The sequence below is a fragment of the Tamandua tetradactyla genome, chromosome 8 (assembly GCF_023851605.1).
Source record: "Tamandua tetradactyla isolate mTamTet1 chromosome 8, mTamTet1.pri, whole genome shotgun sequence".
Lineage (NCBI taxonomy): Eukaryota > Metazoa > Chordata > Mammalia > Pilosa > Myrmecophagidae > Tamandua > Tamandua tetradactyla.
In genome coordinates this window covers 44,112,743-44,126,988 of record NC_135334.1, presented here as the reverse complement: position 1 = coordinate 44,126,988, position 14,246 = coordinate 44,112,743, and the positions used below count along the sequence as shown (strand labels likewise).

At 36.9% G+C, this 14,246-nt stretch overlaps 1 protein-coding gene across 1 annotated transcript; it reads left to right on the top strand.

Moving 5' to 3' along the window:
- Positions 1-5,338: 5,338 nt before the first annotated feature.
- Positions 5,339-7,586, top strand: LOC143645072 (uncharacterized). The gene is given in 3 exon segments (XM_077114703.1): positions 5,339-5,549; positions 6,281-6,822; positions 6,824-7,586. Coding segments are annotated over 3 exon segments (1,029 nt in total). The 3' UTR covers positions 7,100-7,586.
- Positions 7,587-14,246: the final 6,660 nt, after the last annotated feature.

Here is a 14,246-nt window from a genome sequence, read left to right as displayed (position 1 = left end):
AAGACAAAGTCTACCAGAAAATATGTGAAAGGGATGTTAAACATAACTTCATGGAAACTCTCTAAGATCAGCAAGAGTTGGAGGAAAAGGAAAGGCAGGTTTCAGCCATACACTATCAGTTTTACAAATCTATGTATATCAATACCTTTGCACCTTACCTTCTATTAGTTTCTTTGGGCACACTGTGCACCTTTCTAAGGACAAGCCTTCACTTTGTCTTGGGATCCCACCTCCTCTCAGTCTCAGTTACTGAAAGATGTCATTAATCAGTTACCGTTTCTCATTCCTTCACCATTACTTATTTTAACTCTACTTGATAATTCCCATCAGCATAAACATATACTGTAATATTTCCTATCTTAACAAAACTAATAAACAAAATGTAAATAGTCCCAGAAACAGAACCAAGTAAAACTTTAGACCAATCTCAAACTATTGCAGAATTACAATAATAAAAAATGTAATTAAAAGTTCAAACAAAAGGATTTTCAGAGAAGATTGTGGAATAGGGAACCCCAGGACTCAGTTCTTCCACCAAGACTATTATTACACTGGTACGAACTGTCTGAAACAATTGGTGGAACTCTAGAGGCCAAATGAACACTGTACTCTAGAGGCCAAATGAACACTTCTCTTCCAGGGAAGAGAGGGGAGGAAGTGGCCGATAAACTATGATAAAGAACAATAAATTGCTCTCTCTGCTCTTAGCTACTAGGGCCCATTCCTGTTATTTATAACTGGCTGCCTTGGGATCCAGATTCTGAATAGGTGGCTGCTGGCAGAAAAGGATATAAAAATCCTCTTGCCCCCAAACAGGGATAGGCATGTCTGATCACTGATCATGGCTTTGATAAGTGAATTTCAGATCACCAGTTCCTGGTTCTGAGGGCAGCTATTGTTTCAACCCTACCTGGACAGGGGCAGAGGCAGTGGAGACTTAGAGATGCTGCACTTCCTCAGGAGTGGGGGGACAGTTAGCTGAAGGGCTTTATTTGCAGGGCAGGCTCAATTTCAGGGAGCCATTGGAGAGGATTTTGCAGCCTTTCCTGATCCCCTCCCCAGGGAACTTTGTAGTTGATTAGCTCCCCTATTGTGGGTCCCTGGCCCTGACATGGGAAGTCCTCTCTGCATGAGCCTACTCTGAGAACTTACCCTGCAGCAAAAATAGCATGAAATAATTAAAGGAGTGTAAAAAACTGGTGGGAAGTCTGGGGCAAAGGCCAGTTGACATCATATACCCCAGAGAGGAAGGCCTGTCTCCTGGAAAACAGAAGTAGCAATCAAACTTCTATAAACAGGGGAACTCCAAAATAACTTACAAGCAAAAACCCAGGACAAGACAGAGGAAGAAAGATAAGCAAAATGGTGGACAGTGCATTTGCCTGGATCAGATATTCCTGATAGGAGGACTGAAACTCAGGAAAATCTCTGTCTTATCACCAGCTGGTTACAAAACCAAGAAACAGGCATCCCAGGATGCAAATTCTAGAGTTAATATTTTAAAATAATAAAATGTACAATTTACAAAAAAAGAGTACAAGACAAACAACAAAAAAAAAAAACAGGAAATAATGGTCCATGCAAAGGAATAGGATAAAAATACAGGAAACATCAACAAAAAAGATGAGAATGTGGCCATATGAACAAACCTTTAAAGAAATGATCTTAAAAATGCTCAAGGAGATGAAGGAAAGTACAGAGAAAGACCTAAAGGATATCAGAAAAACAATGAACAAGCAATATGAAAGTCTAAGTAAAGAGAAATTTTAAAAAAGAACCAAACAAACAAAACTAAAGGAGCCAAATAGAACTACTGGAGTTGAAGACCACAATAACTGAAATTAAAAAAGTTAATCAAGAACAGATTGGAGCTGGCAAAAGAAAAATTCAGTAGACTTAAAGACAAGATATTTTAAATGAGTCAGGCTGAGATGCAGAAAGAAAGGAAACATTAAAAGTAAAAATAGCCTAAAGCTGCTACTAGACACCATAAACACATTATATATATACATTATGGAGGTCTCAGAAGGAGAAGAAAGAGAGAAAGGGGCAGAAGGGAATATTCAAAGAAATAATGGCAGAGAACTTCCCAGACTTAGCCAAAGACATGAATATGTACATCCAAGAAGCCAGAGAATAACTACTAGAATAAAATGAAAAAAATATCAAATACAAAGGAATAAAGAGTGATTTTTGAAAGCTGCGAGAGAAAAGCAATGTGTTCTGTACAAAGTAGTCCTAATTAGATTGAGTGCCAATTTCTCAAGAGAAACCACATCAGCAAATAGGTGGTGGGTTGAAACATTTAAATTGCTGAAAGAAAACAACACCCACCAAGAATTTTATATCTTTCAAAATGATTCACTTTCAGAAATGAAGGAGAGATTAAGACAGTCTCAAGGAAATAAAGCCTGAGGGACATCATCATCAGTAAGCCTACCCTACAAACTTTGCTAAATTTTTGTTTCTTGTAACACAATGTACAAAGATATAAGTGGTTACAAATACAAAATGCTTGGGGTACAGAGGGGTCAAAAAAAATAAATGTGCCTGCCATTCAAGTTAAGTTAGTGTCAAACCAAGTATGGTTGCTATTATTTAGGATGTTAAAATTTAACCCTTTGGCAACCACAAGGAAAATAGATGAAAAATCTATCCAGATAGAAATGAGAAGGTACTTTATGTGGTACAACATAAAAAATCAAATAAATATAAAAATAGGCATTAATGGAAGTGAGGCATAAAAAAGGTATAAAATTGACAAATGCTAGATAGCAAAATGACAGAAGATACTCCTGCATTATCATAGTGACTTTAGATATAAATGGGTTAAACTCTCAACCAAAAGGCAGAGATGTGTGGAATGGATAAAAAAAAAAAAAAGCATAACACAACTAAGAGACTCATCTTAAAGTAAAAGATTCAAAATGTGTGAGGATGAAAGGATGGAAAAAATATATACCATGCAAGTAGTACCCCAAAGAGAGCTTGGATGGATATACAAATGTCAGATAAAATATACCTCAAAGTCTAAAGCAGTTACAAGAGACAGAGATGGTCATTACATATTGGTAAAAAGGACAATTCCACAGGAAAATGTAACAACAAAAAAATTAATGGAAAGTATGACAAGTCATGTTTTACCAAGTAGAATATACTTTATTAGAGAAATAAATTTACAAAAAAACTTCTAATAGATATTCTGGTATTGAAAAGTAAAACTGCAATAAAACAAAACTTTCTAGAAGTCCTTAACCACACACCTAAAAGGTAGAAGAATCAATGAACTTGAAGATAAGTAAATTGAGATTATCCAGTTTGAGGAGTAAAGAAAAAATGAATGAAGAGTAGTGATCAGGGCCCTAGAAACCAGTGGGACACAAACATAATAACATGCACAAAATAAGTGTCCCGGAAGGAAAAGGGTAACAGAAAGAAGCAGAAAAACCATGTGTAAAACAGTGGCTGAACTCTTGAATAATTTGATGAAAATATTTACACATCCAAGATGCTAATTACATGCCAAGTATGATAAGCACAGAAATTATTAGCTAGACACATCATTGTCAAAATGTCTAAAGAAGGCAAAGTTAGAATATTGAAAGCAACCAGATAAAGATGACTCTACATTTACAAGAATCTTACCCCAGCAAGACTGACAGCTGACTTTTCATCAAAACCATACACTCCAAAGACAGTTGTTAGAAGACATCCTCAGAGTGTTGAAAGAAAAATACTCTTAACCAAGAATTCTATTAAATATAAATTTTACAATTTTTAATATTAAAGAAGGAAGCAGTGCTGAAAAGAGGGACAAAAAAGTCATGACAGTTAGAAAACAAATATAAAAATGGCAGCTTTAAATACTACCATATCAACAATTACATAAGTGTAAATGGATGAAAACTTAATCAAAATGCAGAGATTGGCAGAATACATTAAAATGGCCTAATGTTAAACTGTCTACAAGTGACACACCTTACATATAAAAATGAACTAAGTCAAAAGTAAAAGAACTGGAAAAGATATAATATATCAACAGTGATAAAAAGAGAGCTGAAGTGGCCATACTATTATTAGAAGTGACTATAGTAATATTGAACAAAATAACTTTAAGACAAAAATACTTACTGAAGTCAAATATGTATGTTTTAGAATGAAATGAGGATAGATCCATCCAGAATATATAATAATTATAAAAACACATACACCTTTCAAAGAGGCCCAAATTATTTTAAATGAAACTGATGAAATTAAATGGAAAAAAAAGCAGTTCAACAATAGAGTTTGGAAGTCTTAATACTCCACTTTAAAAATGGATAGAAGAACTATGCAGAGGATCAACAAGGAAATAAAGAGCTGAGAAAAGCTATAAACCAGATAGAGCTAACAGACATCTATAGTACACTACACCAAATAAAAGCAGAATTTTTTTTTCCTTATGGGACGTTAAACTTTCTCTGAGAGACCATGCAAGAGGCCACAAAACAAGCCTCAATAAAATTAAAATGATTTAAATCAAACTAAGTATCTTCTATGACCATAATGAAATTAAACAGCAAATCAATAATTGAAGGAAATTTGGAAATTTCACAAATGTATGGAAATTAAAGTGCGCACACACACACAAATTTATAGATAACAAAAATCAAGGAAAATATCTAAGGACATTAAGAAAATACTTCAACATGAATAAAAACAAAAACATAGCATACTAAAATAATATAATAAATCTAAAAATTGCTTAGAGATATATTAATAACTAAATATCTGCACTGAAAAAGAGAAATCTCAAATCAATAATCTACCCTTCCACAGTTAGGCACTAAAAAATCCAAAGCAAGAAGAAGGAAGACAAATAGAAATATTGAGGCAGAAATGAGAGAATAGAAAAATAACTGAGCATATTAATGGAAGTAAAATTGATTCTTTGAAAGCATCAACAAAATTGATAAACCTTTAGCTGTACTTCCCAAGAGAAAAAGAAGATACATATTATTAAAATCAGAAATGAGATAAAGGGCAGCATTATAGACCCTACATAAAAGGAAACGGAATATATGGAAATACTTTGAAAAACGTATGACAAATGGTCAGTGCAACAGTGGCTCAGTGGCAGAATTCTCACCTGCCATGCCAGGAGACCTGGATTTGATTCCCAGAGCCTGCCCATGCTAAAAAAAGAAAAAAAAACTTCATGGCAAATAAGTAGATAATTTTGATGAAATGGACATTACTCCTTTGAGTAAGAACTTACTCAAAACCTACTCAAGAAGAAGTAGATAATATGAATTGAACTTGGTCTTAGTTTGCCAGGAACATTATAATGAATATTACGATGTTTAGCTTAAAGGAATGTGGAGTTGTGGAGGCTAGAAATCCAAAATCAAGATGCCAGCAAAGTCATGCTTTTTATGAAGTCATGAGTGATTTGGTGGTGGAAGGCTGGCATTCCATAACTCAATTTCTGCCTCCATTACATGGCCATCTCTCTCCTTGCCTGTCTCCTACTCACGGTGTCCAAATATATGAGGATACCCTCCATAATGGTTTGTAGTCCACTGAAATTCACCCTGGCCTTATGTTAACTCATAATATTTTCAAAGATGTTATTTAAATGAGATCACATCCACAAGACTAGGGCTTAGGATTTGAACATGCCTTTTTTGCTTTAATTAAAAAATAAGTATAGCAAATCAAGAGTTGAATTACTTATTAAAGTTTTCAGCACAAAAAGCCCAGATGGCTTCACTGATGAATCCACCAAATATTTTTAAATGAATTAATTCCAAACTTTAAAAACTTTTGCATATAATAAAAGAGGAGACAGCAATTCCAAATGTATTTATGAAGCCAGTATTATCCTGATATGAAAGCCAAAGTGATCACAAAAAAGAAAACTATAAACCAATATAACATAAACGTAATTGAAACAATCCTTGACAACATATCTACTAAATCAACTCCACCAAATATGAGAATAATTATCTGCCATTGTCAAGTGGAATTTATCGTAGGAATGCATGGTTAATTTGGCATCTGAAAATCTATGTAGTATACCACATGAATTAGAATGAAGGACTAGAAAAACCCACATAATTACCTCAGTAAATACAGAAAAATGATTTGACAAAACCCAGTCCCTGTCATGATAAAAACACTAAAAATAAACTAGACATAAAAGTGAAATTGTAGATATTTGGCTGCCAGACTTCCTGTGAGATCACGTGACCGAGCGTCCGCGTAGACAGGCTTTATTTAGAAGATACTGAACTCCCAGTCAGTCACTACCGTTCGGCTGGACCTGCTGGAGCGCTTCGCCCCGCGCCCCGGGGCGTGGGTCCCACTCGCGGCCACAGCACCGTGGGCCCGCCGCGCGGCCTGTCAGGCACTGCGGGTGGCGCCTCAGGGACTGGCAGGACCCCGACCCCAAGATGGCGGCGCCCCGCGGCAGCCTCGGGTGAAGGCGATGGCGGGGGCAGCGGCTTTGCATCGTGGTTGGACGGACGGTTGGAGGCGCTAGGAGTGGATCGAGCCGTGTACGGCGCCTACATCCTGGGTGTCCTGCAGGAGGAGGAGGAAGAAGAAAAGCTGGACGCTCTGCAGGGTATGCTCTCTGCTCTTCTGGAAGAAGATTCCCTCCTCAGTATTTGCAGGGAGATTGTGGAACGATGGTCAGAAACTCAGAATGTTGTCACCAAAGTGAAAAAAGAAGATGAAATACAAGCCATTGCCACCCTAATTGAGAAGCAGGCACAGATCGTGGTGAAGCCCAGGATGGTATCAGAAGAGGAGAAGCAAAGAAAAGCTGCCCTCCTGGCCACAGTATGCTAATGTGACAGATGAAGAAGATGAAGCAGATGAGAAGGATGATTCAAGTGCTATCACAACGAACATTGGTTCCGACAAATCTCTGTTCCGAAACACCAATGTGGAAGATGTCCTCAATGCGCGAAAACTGGAACGAGACTCGCTTCGGGATGAGTCCCAAAGGAAGAAGGAGCAGGACAGGCTGCAAAGGGAGAGGGACAAACTAGCCAAGCAAGAGCGCAAGGAAAAGGAAAAGAAAAGGACACAGAAAGGAGAACGAAAGCGATAACCTTGGCCTACTCTCTCTCTTCTCCAGTGAACTTGTTCAAAGGGAGAACTGGTTGTGCACGTGTTATTTAAGAGAAAAGAAAAACATTACAAAATGCTTTTCCAAGGCATTTCCCCTTTTGTTTACATGGTCAAAGGAAAATCACAAGTGTTTCTAATTACAAAACGTGCCATGTCTCTGTGGTGTGGGTAATCAGATTATTGTAGTTGATGTCTGTACCAAAGATTGGAATGGGGCAACCTTTATTTTTTAATCTTGAAATCCTGTGCTCCTTTTGGCCACTTTAAAAAATCTTCCCTCAACTTGGATAAACAGCAGAAGGATGCGGAAAGCTAACAGTTAAGGATTTCATTCTGAAAGAGCAGAAACATCAGCATTCCCTGAGATGAAATGTAGGAGTGCAAATTGCTTCAGAGGAAGTATTCAGCCATTTACATAGTATTGTTTCATGGCTGAAATAGAAAGCTAATGTAAAGTTCTGTCTGGATCTAGATTTTAGTCTATGTGGCAACAAACTAGAAAAATGGGAAGAAATTATTTGGGGGTATTCTCAATTTGAGAATGTTTTTAAAAAGCTTTCAGCCTATTAGAGGAAACAAAGTATCTTTTTAAATACATATTTTTCTTCTAAGCTGTGACTTTAAGAAGGATGCGTCAATATTGGATGCAAGGATATTTGTCATTTGCTAGATTTATCTTTTCAAATCATGGGTCCTCATTAGTGGTGATAGAAATTTTAATCCTCACTTGCCCGAAAACTTATGAGTATAAAATTAATTCCTGGTTTAGAGAAACTGGAACAATCCCCTTATTTAAGTAAAAAACAGTGGAAATCTGCTGTCACTAAGATATTTAATAATGTACATAATAGGTGCTCAACAAATTTATTGAGTGAGTGAATGGAAAAACTGCTTGGGAGAGTCAAAAGTGAACAGGGAGCTCTCCATTTCCACTTTTGTCACAAGCCACATTCAAATGTAAGATTCTTCAAGCAGCAGACTGTCAAGAAGCTTGAGGACTGCAATTTCATTGACAAAATAGAGAGCAGGTATTTTATACCAGGGGTCTGCAAACTACTTGCCCTCAGGTCAAATTTAGCCTGGCCTGTTTTTGTATGGTGCAAGCTAACATTGGTTTTTACATTTTTAAAGTATTGTTTAAAAAAAAAAAAAAAGAATATGTTTCAGAGACTTTACATGGCCCTTAAAGTCTAAAATATTTACTATCTGGCCCTTTATAGAAAAAGTTTGTCAACATGCTTTATACCATTAACTATGAGATTAATAAAACTTTTTACCTTTGCATAGAAGGTAAAAAAGATGCATGGTAATGGAAAAGGAGATGTATCTTACCTCTTCATGCACTCCTATAGCTGTGGCATTGCAAAAATTAAAAACAAAACAAAACAAAAGAAAAAAAAGTGAAATTGTACACCGTAATAAATTTCATCTATAGAAGTCCACAAATAACCATACTTAACGATAAAATTCTTAATGTTAGCCCTTGAAGCTCAGGACTAAATTAAGGTGTCTTTCCTTACTTTTGCTATTCAACACTACTGAAGTACTATTCAGACCCACGCCTTGATTTTGGACTTCTAGCTTCCAAAACTGTGAGAGAGTAAGTTCCTTTTGTTTAAGCCAAGCAGTCTTTGGCATTTGCAATAACAGTCATGGCAAATTAAGACACATTATGACCACCCTGACTTGTGGGTTAGAGGCTACATTAAATATGTTGTAATGCCAGTGCTCCTGCACCAGTACCTTCCTTTTAAGCTTGGTAAATGTGTATTATCTGGACACTCCATGAAGTGTGGTCATTTAGCAGGACTTCTGGCCACATTTCACATGATGAATTCCCTTAGCTTTTTAATCCTTTCCTTATCTTCTTCACTTTACCCAGGAAATCCATCAATTTTCCTATGCCTTTATGAGTCAAACCATCACATAGAGTCCTGAACAAATGTGAAAACCTGGACTTCCATAGAATATTCTCAAGTCAAAAAAATGCTTCTATCCAATATTATGTTCTGTCTCCCTTATTCAGGCATGCTAAGAACATAGTCCCATGTGTGCTCCTATGTTGCCAGCAGGGTGCTGGTCTGCTAGGTATTTCAATACCATTGTGGAATAATCCCTTTCTTCTTTGTAAGGTCCAATTTGTGCTCATTTGGGTTATGCTCTGATTTAACCCTAATTGTAGATCCGGTGGTGAGGAAGGTAGGTAGGGAAAATTCCGAGGGGATTGTCCACATTGCCTTGTGGGAGAAAGGTATCTGCATTGTCTTTCAGTTTAGAGGGAGTGCTAGCTCTTATCAGGGCAGAATAAACCTACCACACCTACAGGCTCAAAAACTTCAGAAGTTACATGTGTCAGGGCACTATTTTTCTCCCACTAAGTGTCTGCTCTTGGCGTCATAGACCTCTTTGTTTGGTGTTTAAGTGTCTTTGAAGTTTAGCCACTTTGATACTAATTTCTGATCTTGGGTTTTAGGTTTCTCTCTCCTCCCCTTACAGGAGTTGAGCAATTATTTCTATGCACCTAAAATGACCCTGGGACTTTTACCCCTGGCTTAATTGCTAGTTTATTCCCCTCTAATTTTCATCATTCCACCCTAGGACATTAATGTTGTTTAGTGATGGCAATCTAATATCATTTCCTAATGTCTACTGCAGGTGTACCACATTTTATTGCACTTTATTGCATTTCACAGATACTTTGTTTTTTTTTTTTTTTTACAAATTGAAGATTATGGAAAGCCTGCATCAAATAAGTCCATTGGCACCATTTTTCCAACAAAATGTGCCCACTTCATGTCTCTGGGTTACATTTTGGTAATTCTTACAATATTTCAAATATTTTTCTTATTGTTTTATCTGTTATGGTGATCTGTGATAAGTGATCTTTGACATTAATATCACAATTGTTTGGGGACGCCAGCGCCATGCCCATATAAGATGTCAAACTTAACTCGTAGCTGTGTGTGTGCTCTGACTGCCTCATTCACTGGCCATTCTTCCATTTTTGCTTTGGGCCTCCCTGTTCCCTGAGACTCAAAAATGGTGAAATTAGGCAAATTAATAACCCTTCAATAGCCTCTAAGTGTTCAAGTGAAAGGAAGAGTCCCACATCTCTCACTTTAAATAAAAAGCTAGAAATTATTAAGTTTACTGAGGAAAGCATGTTGAAAGCTGAGATAGCATGAAAGCTAGGCCTGCGGCATCAGTTAGCCAAGTTATGAATGCAAAGGAAAAGTTATTGAAGGGATTTTAAAATGTTATTCCAGTGAACACACAAAGGATAAGAAAGCAAAATATCTTATTGCTGATATGAAGAAAGTGTTAATGGTCTACATAAAATACCGAATCAGCCAGTACTTTCCTTAAGAAAGAGCCTATTCCAAAGCAAGTCCCTAACTTTCTTCAGTCCTATGAAGGCTGAAAGAGGTGAGGATGCTGCAGAAGAAATGTTTGAAGCTAGCAGAAATTGGCTCATGAGGTTTAAGAAAAAAAAATCTCCATCATATAAAACTACAAGATGAAGCAGCAATTGCTGATGTAGAAGCTGCAGCAAGTTATCCAGAAGATCCAGCTAAAATCATCGTTGACGGTGGCTACACTAAGAACCAGCCTTCTACTGGAAAAGGATGCCATGTAGGACTTTCATAGCTGGAGAGAAGTCAATTCCTGGCTTCTCTTCAAAGGACAGGCTGACTCTCTTGTAAGAGACTAATGCAGCTGGTGACTTTAAGTTGAAGCCAGTGCTGCTATACCATTCCAAAATTCATAGGGCCTTTAAGTATGATGCCACATCTACTTTGCCTGTGCTCTCTAAATGGAACAACAAAGCCTAGATAACAGCCCATCTGTTTACAGGTGGTTTATTCGAAACCACTGTTGAGACCTACTGTTCAAGAAAGAGTGAGTCTTTCCAAAACATTACTGCTCACTGACAATGTACCTGATCACCTAAGAGCTCTGAGTGATGAGGATATACAATGAGATTGATGTTTCTTTTCATGCCTGCTTACACAACATCCCTTCTATAGCCCATGGATCAAGGAATCACTTAGACTTTCAGATCTTATTATTTAAGAAATACATTTCATAAGGCTTATATAGCTGCCATAGATAATGTTCCTTCAATGAATCTAGGCAAAGCCAGTTGAAATCCTGGAAAGGATTCATCATGCTAGATGCCATTAAGAACATTCATTCATGAGATGTTAGAATATCAACATTAACTGGAGTTACGGAGAAGTTGATCCCAACCCTTATGGATGTCTTTGAAAGGTTCAACACTACAGTGGAGGGAAGTACATGCAGATGTGGTGGAAATAGCATGAGAACTAGAAATAGAGCTGGAGCCTGAAGGTGTTATTGAATTTCTGCAATCTCATGATAAAACCTGAACAGATGAGGAGTAACTTCCTGTGGATGAGCAAAGAAGTAATTCCTTGAGATGGAATCTACACCCGGTGAAGATGTTGTGAATATCGTTGAAATGACAACAAAGGATTTATAATATTACATACATTTAGTTGATAAACCAGACAGAGGGTTTGAGAGGCTTGACTCTAATTTTGAAAGAAGTGTTCTGTGGGTAAAATGCTATTAAACAGAATAGCATGCTACAGAGAAATCTTGTATGCAAAGAAGAATCAAACAATGTGGCAAATTTCATTGTCTTATTTTACAAAAGTGGCACAGTCACTCTACCTTCAGCAACCTGATCAGTCAGCACCCATCAACGGTGAGATAGTCCCTTCCATCAGCAAAATGATTATGATTTGCTGAAGGCTCAGATGATGGGTAGCATTTTTTAGCAATAACATGTTTTTAATTAATGTGTGTACACTTTTATACATAATGCTATGACACACTTAATCCACTACTCTATAATGTAAACATAACATTAATATGCACTGGTAAACCAAAAACATGTGACTTACTTTTTTGTGATAATCATTTTATTGTAAGGGTCTGAAAGTGGACTCACAATATCTCCAAGGCATGCCTATATTTCTTTTATGTATCTTAAATGCCTGATAAGCCTGCTAGTACATTGCCATCCACCTGTACCCCATCAAAGTTCACTTCTGGTGAATATTTTAAAAGCTGGACTGCCACCTTTTGCCATGTACAATCTGCATTCCACTGCCCAAAAATTATGAGGCCCAGATGACATTGATTTAATGCCCAAACTTCATTTTATCATCTACTTTTTCCAATCACTTCTGATTAGCTTCTAATCACAGATTAGGTTCTCCAGAAGCAGATACTATGACAGAGTTTGGAGTGCAATATATCTATTAGGTGTCAATACCTGTGAAAGGAATGGAGGATCCTCCCCTGCAGGATTGGGCAGGGGAGACCTGGAATTGCAATGAAGGCTCAGCAAAACCTTGGCCAACCCAGTGGGAGCTGTGGAGCAAATCTTGCCCTTCTAAGTATTCCTTCTTTGGGCCATTACTGGGTCATTATACCCTTGCTTTGCTCAAACACCAGCTGTGGGCTGAACTGGTAACAGAGAAGCACTGATAATGGTGCACCTCTGCATCTAGGGTAGACTCTGATGGGAGCTGACAGCTTGAGGCTATTTGCTGGCCACACTTTCATTAGGTAGGCAATAAGTCATTCCTTTAAGGGAGAACCAAATGACATATCTCTGTGACTATCAAAGATATTCAGTCACCACTTTTCGGGGTAGCCAACAGTCTGGGATATAAGAAATTTAATCTAGAAAATCCCAGTAACATGTATAAAAATAGGCATCAGGAGAATTACTTTATCTAAGAGTAGAAATGTGGATAAAAATGTAAATATTATTTTGTGGAAGAATCTGAGTGTCATGATAAAAAGTTCATATCTAATCCTGAATAAAAAAGTATCATATTATGTTTTATTTATTTTTATTGTAAACCTTGACAAACATACAAATATGTTATTCTTTGTATTTCTTTTAACGTCGAATTATTTTTATCCTTCTTAGAAATATAGTTTCATGGCGTGTTGATAGCTGTCCTGGTAACTGCTTTCACTCCTGGGACCCTGAATGTGTGTGCAGTGTTCAGAGCCCACGACTCTTCTCTATCATCATATTGCTAGGATGTGGAATTCTTTACTGATTATCTCTGACATGTAGAAACTGGGTCCAAAATAAAACTTTTGATATCAATATCATTAATAAGATTTTTTTTTTTTTTTATTGAAGGTACCTGTGAACTCAAAGTTCTTTGGTTAAGGAACTATTTCTTAGGAAATCTCTAGAGGATTAATGCAGAGTAATAACACTTGCTTGGTAATTAGCAATAATGATGGTTCATTGGACCACCAGGGATAGTTCATGGCTCTCCACAGAGTTGCTGGGATGATAATAGTAAGGCGATTTCTTTCATATCAAATGCAACATTCAGGGATGATCCTTTCCTGTAAATAACCTGTGTTGTCTTCTTTTATTTTCCTTTCTTTATCAATGAAAGGAACGTGCCTATACTGTAGAGGAGTGAGTGTGTGGAAGAAGACAAGTTTCAGTACATGATTCCATGGTTAACAATGAATTTAGGTGATTTTAGCCTGGCATAATTAAGATCTTCAGAGTTGCTGTTAAGTGTACAAATCTCTACCCTTTACCTTTCCTTGACAATGCAATTTTCCTCACTATTCCATTTAGTGACTTCATCTTCCCCCTAGGGAACGTTCTCTTAATGTGTATTTCTCTTGAAAGTTATGTACTATTTTCAGCTGAGTGTTTAAATTAGAGTCGATTAACTAACATGAAACTAGTTTGGGCAGTATTTTATAGAGATTATATATCCACTATATATAGATACTTCAGTATAGAAGTATCTCAGTGCTGCAAATATGGATTGGTCTAGTCAGCATAAGTACTTCTACCTAAAAATATCTATATGTATTATTTTATCTGAGATAAGAATGACTCAAAAAGAAGTGTAATATACAAAAGATTGAACTGCTTACTATTTAACAAATATCTTAGATTATTTCCATTTTCAAATAACATGGAACTATATGACAGAGTAGGTAGCACTGCAATCCCTTGGTCATTTTTTACTCTCTCTCTCTCAACTTCACCTATGTAGTCCATTTCTATGGGTAAATTTAGTCCACTTTTTCTGCCAAAAATG